Genomic DNA, 9,496 nt, shown 5'->3' with positions numbered 1-9,496 from the left:
ATTCTGTCAATTAAACTTGCTGGGAGTCAGAGGACAGAGCTAGCCATTAGCTAACCAAAATTGACCATAGAAGTTTTGAAGGACTGAGGACAGATAGGAGACAGGAAGCAGTAAGGTGGGACGGAGAAAAGATCTCGGCCTTTTTGGATGGAGGAAAGGAAGAGATAGGAGGTCATTGGTGGCTTCTCTGCTGCTTCTCTGATCATTCAGGTTCTTCACCAAATATCTGACTCCCAATTTTTTGTCGATAAAGAATAATTAGATAAACACTTCAGACTAATGCTAGTCTGAAGTTATAAAGATACTAAAAAGTAGGAAAGTGTATAATGATCCTTTAGATGCATAACTGGGTCCAATATTCATCTTTTTGGTGTGCTCAATCCTGTCTTTATCCTTTCCCCGATGTTGCCAGAAAATCATTCTTAGTGCCAATCATTTAGTGATCAGATATCCCTGATTTATCAGTGAGCTGCACGACCTGAAGGTATCTGGCACAAGCGTGAACATAATCAGACTATCAAGAGCAGCACGCCATTTGCTAAGTGGGTAGAGAGATAGTCTAAATGTGCTTGTTGTATAAGAAAAGCAGTATTTAAAAATAGCAGGAGAAATGAATACCAATTTAAGATGTCATGTTAAGATAACATCGATAAGCTCTACAACCATCTATTAAAGTTAAACAATTAGTAATCTTGATATAATTTGGCAAGATAGAATATGGTCAAAGTTTTTACTGATCAATGAACAAAGATTTATTTTCATAAAACAAAGCAAAAGACAAATAGGCTAACTGTGACTTTATTATGTAAGATCGAGGGCATTGGTTACAAGATAATTTTCACCTTATAATAAAGTATTCTGCTCACTGTATGTCAGTAGCCAATGTCACCTTCTTCAGCACTGTGTGCACCTGTCCCCTTTGCCGACTCCATGTTTGTCACAGAAAGGGAAATTAGTGTGAACTATACTATCTCAAAGGTGAAGAATTTAGATTAAGCAAACAAAAAACGAGCCTGCTTCATGTCACTTAGTCAGTAGCTACTGAGTTATGGTCTCCCCATTGCCACAGATCTCCACTGTGGCATCGGCTGTTCTCACAAGGTATGCCTGATGTCATTTCAGACCATCGGAAGGAATTTGTAAAAGTTCTCATTGGAACATTTCCTACCTCCTAAAGTATTTAAAGTTAAGTAAGCCAATCAGCTGGAAGCCATGTCATAGAATGGGCCATGCTTCCCAGAAGCATCTACAGCAGAGAACATCCAAGTGGGAGAACCCTTATTGTCTGTTATAGGAAATGACATTTGGAAGGCATCTTGAACAGTCACTCATGAAACAGTGTGGTAATATTTTGTTTATAATCTATCAAATAAAGTTTGCCTGAAATTCAGAGAAGCAGAACAGCCAGCCACTAGCTCTTACCTCTACCTCATACCGAATGGGAGATGCTGCCTCTACAAATCCTCAGAATGAAGGCTGTCTCTGCGAAACCTCAGACTGCATCCTCAGACTGTATCTCTCTCTCTCCTGTCTCCTCCCACCTATATTCCTCTCTCCGCCCAGCCATATTCCTTCCTGTCTCTACCTCTCTAGTCCTGGAATTAAAGGCATGTGACTCCCAAGTGCTGGGATTAAAGGTGTGTACCACCACAGCCTGGCCTCTATGGCTAACTAGTGGTTTAGCTCTGCACTCTGATCTTCAGGCAAGCTTTATTTGTTCAAACACAAGCGAAGTATCACTACAAAACAGAAATGCCGCAGAGGCATCAAAGTCATTCCTTCTTTTTATCCAACCACTATCACTTGACTGATTTAATAAAACTGAGGATCAAGAAAGAGTAGAAACACAGCTCCCGATAGCAAGTGTTCACACTGTGATCACTGAAGTGGGAAGTGAGTTGATTTTAATGCTGTGTGTACCACTTAGCTCCGTATTTAACTGAAGGAAGAAAATCACTCATTTTTCATCCTAAAAGGACACTTTGTGCAATTTATCTATCATTACTGAATTCAATACAAAGGGCAAATAAAAATTTTCACTTTTAAATTTACAGCTAGCACTAAAATTTTAACTCCTTCTGAAATATATTTTCATTCCTTTTCAGAACTAGGGTCGAAATAGTCTACTCAAGCATCAAGAACATATCGGCCTAGTAAAAGTGGGCCAATAAAAGAATTTTCTCATTTACAGTCTCTAATTGTTTTACGATGAGGAATGTGACAAAAAGATCAAACTAAATAACATGTCAACTAGCATGTGGCGCTAAGAAAGAGAGATTCTAATGAAACCACAGAAAATACATGCATAGCTTATAGATACAATTTTACTAATACAGTCTTGAAAAATTAATTATTAGCATCATAAATTATCCTCAATGGGCTAAAGGAAAAAAAAAACCCTGATGACTCAATTTACAGATATATAGTCCCCTAGAAACCTATCTTTAATTTTGAAATAGTCCTTTGAACTGTATATAAACATGTACTCTTTCCTAGGGGCACTATGCCTGCCATGATAGAGCTCCACTCTGCAAAACATCTGCAAATACAGAATATTAAGTATAAAGGACCGCAAACGATGGAGGCATTTGGAGACAGTGCCTCTGCCCTGCCCCCGCCCTGTTTTCCTTGAGAATCAGGCCAATCATGAACATCCCTGAAAAGTAAAAACTAAATCGATCCTTTAAAAACCCATGTAAGTACAGTCCTTAGCGCGGACAGAGGCAGTATCAGACTCTTCCTTTATTACTGTAGTAGATGAGACAGTGCACATGAGCATCAGCAAGGTTCTTTTTAACAAAAAGAGGAATCGTTGCCTGCCACACACCTACATGAGCTCAGCATCAACAACGCTTTAAACAGTCAAACAAATCAAACAAATGCTGAACCTTTTATCTAATCCTGACTGTTCCGTAACATGCATGTAGGCAAGGGAAGCAAATATAAAGAAACAACAGAAGTAAACGCTCTACAAACTACCACGTGAAAATCACAAAAATCACGCCTTGCAATGATGTATTCGGAGATGCGGCAGAGTAAGAAATAGTGAGTCCCTGGGTGTCCCTCAGGAGACCAAAAGTGTGCTATTTAATTGTACTCCTCCTTCCACTTGGGCCAATGATCTCCTGAAGGAAACAAGAATAGGAAAAAATAATTGTCGATAGTTTGCTTGACATCTTCTATTCATTCGCATCAGTGTCTCATAGATCATGAAGGTGCATTGCTAATGACCCAATGTAAAAACAAATATAGCAGAGAATGGTTCCTGCCCTCACTGGGTTTGAGGTTTAGTAAGACCAGGCAAGCAGAAGTGTCAGGCCAGCAGCCTGTTAACGCACCTACTTCGGTGGGTGCTAAGTGTAAAGATGCCATGGCATCATTTCAGATGAACTTGATCATCACTTTGACCTGATAATTAAATGAAATACAGCTGGAGAGGCAAATATGCATCGACTTGCACATAAATGTTTTCCTGTTCATATTATCTTGTTCAGATGCACATTAATCATGTAATTTGTTTTAATATACCAAGGTTATTTAGGGGATTGTCTCACCTTCTGCACAAACAGTAAAGACCCGGCTCTAACCTCACCATACTCTCTCCCTCACACCTCTTTCAAATAGCCAATCTCTATTGAGTCTCTGTATTTCACCCTCACCCTGTTCAAATCTCTGCTAATAGACAGAAACATTTGAAAAAGTTCTCTGTCTGGGGTAGCTCATGGGCTATTGGAAAAAGCAAAAGTTTGTGGTCTGTATACACAGCTGTGACAGCGGGCATGAACATCTGGTCATCAGAGCCACCAGGAGATAGAGCAGCAGTAGTAAAGGAGAATGAGAAAGTCAGTGGCAGGGACATTTAAGGACCTGCGAGAAGATTCCACTTACTTATGAAGAGCAGATACATCCATTTAAATTATTACTCAATGTGTATTTATTCTGTGCAGTTTTGAGAATAATTACTAGTTCCTATATAGTTGAGATACAGTGACAGAGGTATGAATGTATGTTAGCTGGTCAGATAATAAACCCCAGTCCAAACCTGCTATTGAAATAGAAGGCCAGAAAGGGACAAAGTAGAAAGAAAATAAATTGTACAAGGGATAAAAAAAAGCAAGGATGCTGTCTGATCGATTTTGAGAGTTGAAGTAAATAAAAAAATCTCAATTCCAAGTCACCCAGCAGCATAGTTGCTGTTATCCTAGAAGACAAAATATAAACTCTTCAAATCTACTCATTTATATGACTTGAAATATTTGTTGTTGATATTTTAGTTTTCCTCTTCCCACATAAGTTTTCCTCTCCCCACTTAAAGTTCCTTTCACAGAAAAAGAACGTGTGAAAAATTTCAGATAATAAAAGGAAGAGGAAATTTTTAGGCTCACTTAATCATCATCTTGTAGACACTTCTCTTATTTCCTCCATACGAAAAACAAACAAGTGGAAAGAAGAAAAATAAAACCCATTTTCCAAGAATGCTGTCAGGGCCATCCCATCTCTCTGCAAAGTCCAAAGCCCAACACCTTGGTCTATGTCAGCAACCAACATCCATGACCTACTCTTACATAAGGTACTGGATTGGAAGAGAAAGCTGAACTTTATCCTCTTGTTGGGAAATTGGGGAGATAAGAAGAACTTGATATTTGGGGTTCCTTCTGGGTGAGTGTAATCACAGATAGTGTTGATCCAATGCTCAATCAACAGAGAAAAATACCTTTGATTTCCATGGAGCCATCTCGTTTCTTTTGAACATTAGCCAAGGTTTCTCTCTGCATGGTGTCCATTTGCCTTATGTCATCCTCAATAGCCATGATTACTTTGCTGGGGACAAACTTCAAGGCACTGACGTCACCAAACACCTATAGAGTGGTGATAATGAGCCAATATTTCAATAAAATGTTCAAATGGTGCTATCTTTTTCTTCAATTATCCCATAGAAGAAGGAAAACTGTAATTTATACAACCTTTCTTGGACACTGTTGTCCTAACCAGAAGCTTATGATTTAGGCTTCCTAGTCCAGTCCTTTCTACCTTTACTACACCTTATAACGACCCTACAAAGAATACAGAGTAAACATGAAGCAAGCAAAATACATATAGAGAGTGAATTTTCTAATCTTCTGACACCATAACTATATACATCAAAAACAAGTCTTGAGATCTAGAGGATTAGCTCAATGGTTAAGGACACTTGATCTTGCAGAGAACCCAGGTTCAGTTCCCAGCACCCACATATGATGGCAGGGTAGCTTACAACTGTGACTACAATCCAGGAGATCTGATGACTTCTTCTGGCATCCATGGGTACTGCATGCACATGGGGCACACACATGCATGCACACACATAAAACCAAGATTAAACTCCCATTTTGGCCTTTTCTAAACACGAGTCTTAGGCATATGCCTGTAGTCAAGTGCTCAAGACCAGGAGAATGGGAGCTGGAGGAGAACCTTGGCTATACAGTGAGAAGAGGCATCAGGGAAACTAAATCAGAAATACTTTTAAAAATCAGCAGTTGCTTGTTGGAATGTAGAGAAGACAAAATCTGTCTAGGGAACAGAATTTAATGCTCCTGTTGGAAAAAAGTTTCGTGCCTGGAGGAGCTCACACCGACACAGACTGACTGATACTGCAGCAGAACTCCTATTTATGAGATTTGGGTTTATTCCTGGACTATCATAATCACCAACGTCACTGACTTCATTCACACCTTATCCTTTGAATGTATCTTGTACTTTCAAGAACTATGCCAAAGGTTTGTATTTCCCTACAGCAGCAAGGAATGGAGTCACTTCTACAGATAAAATTGGCAAATTAATTAACTTCTCTGGATAGCAAAGAGGGCACCCACTTTCAGACACATTCTTCCCTGGTAGCAGGAACCATTTTCTTTCTTGGTAATAACTTCTTCCATCCTCTAATAAGCTCATAAATCATGCAGCAAGCCAGTCATAGTGCTGCTTTCCAAGGTAGGCAAAGGGGGCGGTGGTGTTGAAATACTAGGAAGAGAAACCTGACTTCCAAGAAAGTGAGTGTTAGGAAGGAGAAAGGATGGGATGACATACCACATGTAGAAAACCTTTTCAGATAGAACAGGTTAAAAAAAAGAAGAGATTTGATTTCAGCATCCAAATTCAGCCATTTTATCAAAAAGCCATGGCAGCTCCGCTTTTATTGAGTTAATAAATACTCCTCATGATTAAGGACATATAGATTGGATACTTGGCCCATTCTATAATTTTCCTATTCCAGGTAATCTCTTTTGCCCTGCTTACTAAGAGTCTAAGTTTCCTATAGCCACCTGAAATTAAACTCCTTGCTTGCACTTTCTCTCTGTATTCTTATCCTGTGGTATAAAATCCAACACTCACTTCAAAGAGAGTAAAGGACAGTTAACTTTAAGTTACATGTGCACCTGCGTGAGGCATATGCATGTATGTGGGCACATATGTGTGGAGACTAGAGTTGATGTCAGATGTCTTCTCTGGTCTCCTTTCTTATATATTGAAGCAGGGTCTCTCACTTAAGCCTGAAGCTTGCTAAGTTGGCTAGTCTAGCTAGTCAGCTGGCTTCAGGGAGCCCCTGTCTTTATATGCCAGGTGCTGGGACTACAGACAGATTGCCTTTTATGTGGGTGTTGAGGACCCAAACTCTGGTCTTTGTTCTTGTGCAACAACCCCTTCATCCACAGCTCTACCCTCCCCAGTGAAGACCGATTATTCTTAAGCAAAATACGAGTGAGGATTGTGAGTAACACAGACATGGACCAAAGACCATGTCCTGACAATAAAACAGTTTTGTGAAGTTTCTATAGGAGAGAGAGACAGAGACAGAGAGAGAAAAAATGAGGAATAAAATCTTTTTCCAAACACATTGGTGGGAAGGTCAGATAGGCAGGCTACAACAAACCAGAGACTCTGGGCTTTAGGTCTCAGATGCTATCTAATGACAGCCTTAGCTTTGGGCTTGGTGGAAGCTAAGGGTCTCTCTCCTTAGTGAATAAATTTCAAAGTTTTCCTTATAGTTGGAAGGATACTAGGCCAGACACAGAGAAGACCGTGAGTGCTGACTTTAACAGAACTAAAGCTAGCCGAAGAGAATTTGCTTCTTAATCTGCAATATTTCAGTTCTCCACAATCCTGGCTATTGATGTAGTCTATCAGCTTTGCAGAATTTTTAGCAGAAGTGTGGAGCATAGTTTCCTAGGAACCTTGGTTGCCAGTCTCTTGCGTTTATTGTCTTTTATATGCATTCCTGTCTTTGCAAATGGTATGTCAACACTAAATTGTGCTGGGAAACATTGTAGATACCACAGCAGTTGTTGGTTCTTTTTTTGTTTTCATTTCATCTGGACCGTCTAAAAGTATGAACCACAATTATACTTCTGGAACTTTCCCCACATACCTCAAAATATTTCTAAGTGAGCCATCTGCTAATTCTGCTAGGAACTCTGAAACATTCATTATAAACAATGAAGTGAATGGCAGTCAGTCATCACCAGACTTATGAGCTCCTAAATGACAGGGTGACTTCTTCCTAAGTCTCCTGTCATTTGCAATCACTACTTGCTATTGAGATTTAGAGTTAAAACAATAACATCAACCATTGATTTATATTCTAGGAAAGGAGTTGAGATGGCTCCGTAAAAAGTCTATATGATTCCTTAGAGAGACACAGATGCTTGGGTTAGGAAGACATGGTGGTGGGGGTATTGTTTGTTGAGGTTTAAGAACCCTAGCTCCTATCAGGACAATTCCTACTTAGGGTCATCAACCAACAACTGTAGACTTCTGAGTTGCTCACATCCTCCTAATTGGCTCCCACAGTTACAAACACTCTGACTGCCCTTGTTACAGATGCCAAAAAAGTATCAGATATACTTAAAGTGCTGTAGATGCGCATGTAAAATACATCTAATTAATGCATATAATTTTAGCTGCCGGGTTTAAGGAAGAGAAAATAAAAATGTAACTACCTAAAGAAACACTTTGTCATAATTGCAGAACTAATTCAGTCTGACAAGGCTTTGCTTCCATTAGCTGTATGTGATCACGGAGAGATCTTGGGCTATTTTTAATTCATATCAATGTCTATGGTTATTTATTTCAAATGATTGTCCTGGCCAAAAAAAATAGCTACCAATGCTGTAGTTATATGCATTCTTTTCTGAATTTTGTAGACAAATAGGAAGAAAGGTCTCTAGAAAACAAACATATTGAAGATATTGCTTTCAAAAAATAGGAGGAAAAAAAGCTGTATCAAATTAGGTATCATCTTTCAAAGGCAAAGGAGGTTGGGTGATGGACCGTTATACCATGATGCTTTGTGTTTCAAACAGTGCAATCTGATTGAGTTACAGAAAGTATAGTTTCTGCAGTTATGAAGGAAAAGAAAAAACCAAAGTGCTGGGTGGTCATTTCCTTCACTGCAACTGTGGTTATTTGTGAGCTCATATTTCTGGTGGGTAGGCATGCTTATAGGTGGATACACATCACACACATACACATGATGCATTTTATTTTCATATTCTTTGATCCAGTAAATCTATTTCCAGGATTTACCTTTTATAAGTAATATGGGTTGCTAGTGATAATAACAGAAACTTGAACCCTAAATTCTACTCATCTGTAAAAGTAACAACCACAAAATAATTGCACAATTTGTCAGAATCAACTTTTTAAGAGGAAACCCCATTCCAACCTACGATGTGACAGAGGCTAAGGTCTCAGGGACCCTGACTTGGGATCTCCAGTCTAGAGTTAATGTTTATGTTTGGGAACTAATCAAATCCAATCAGAGATACCTCCTTATCACTATTAGACAGTGTCTGTGGAAGAGGCAGGGCCCTTGGGAACATGCAGAATTGTTGTCCAATGGGAACATGATGACAGTCCACTCTGCCCAAGCTTCCTTCTGTTGTGTGCTCAAAGCAGGACCCTTCCTCCTTGGTGGAAAGAAGTGTCTGTGCGTCTTAAGGCACTGCTGACTAGTGAAGACCCATGGAGAGAGTTAGTTAATTGCTTGCTAGAGTAGGAGATGTATCCCCAAGTTTGAAATAGAAAAACAAAGTTGATGTTTCTTATGACAGAGTACTTACGGTGAACTACATTCAACTGCCAAAATAAATGATACTGGTAAAACTTCAGAGATCATTATTCTCATAGATAGGCTTGACAGAAGACTCGAGAAATAAAAAGGTATTCTGAACACAAATTTCAAGTTCCTTCTCCCAGTGAATATAGGACTTATGTTTTTACAAACTCAGTTCACTGTGGGTAGAAAGACAACAGTGTCTGAAGGCCCAGATAAAGCAGTGATGGTTCTGGAATATGGAGTTCAGCAGCTATGTTCAGCACAGTAGTTCACAGGGAGGGCAAGGAACGTATTCAACTTAGGTGAAATCATCGACCTCAGGAAGAGAACTGGAAACAATGTGGCACTCTCGAAGTTACAGGTGGAACCAGCATCATTTTAGAATAAGGTTTGCATTCTTGC

At 39.4% G+C, this 9,496-nt stretch overlaps 1 protein-coding gene across 1 annotated transcript in view; it reads right to left on the bottom strand.

Moving 5' to 3' along the window:
* Positions 1-4,697: 4,697 nt before the first annotated feature.
* Positions 4,698-9,496, bottom strand: part of LOC142849038 (uncharacterized) — a 292,085-nt gene continuing 287,286 nt past the window's right edge. Inside the window, exon 26 of the mRNA XM_075971155.1 lies at positions 4,698-4,859. Coding sequence (XP_075827270.1) covers positions 4,698-4,859 — 162 coding nt within the window. The remainder of the gene's footprint in view (positions 4,860-9,496) is intronic.

This window comes from Microtus pennsylvanicus, chromosome 4 (genome assembly GCF_037038515.1).
Source record: "Microtus pennsylvanicus isolate mMicPen1 chromosome 4, mMicPen1.hap1, whole genome shotgun sequence".
NCBI classification, from domain to species: domain Eukaryota; kingdom Metazoa; phylum Chordata; class Mammalia; order Rodentia; family Cricetidae; genus Microtus; species Microtus pennsylvanicus.
The sequence above is the reverse complement of the archived record's forward strand: the minus strand, read 5'-3'. Positions and strand labels throughout refer to the sequence as shown.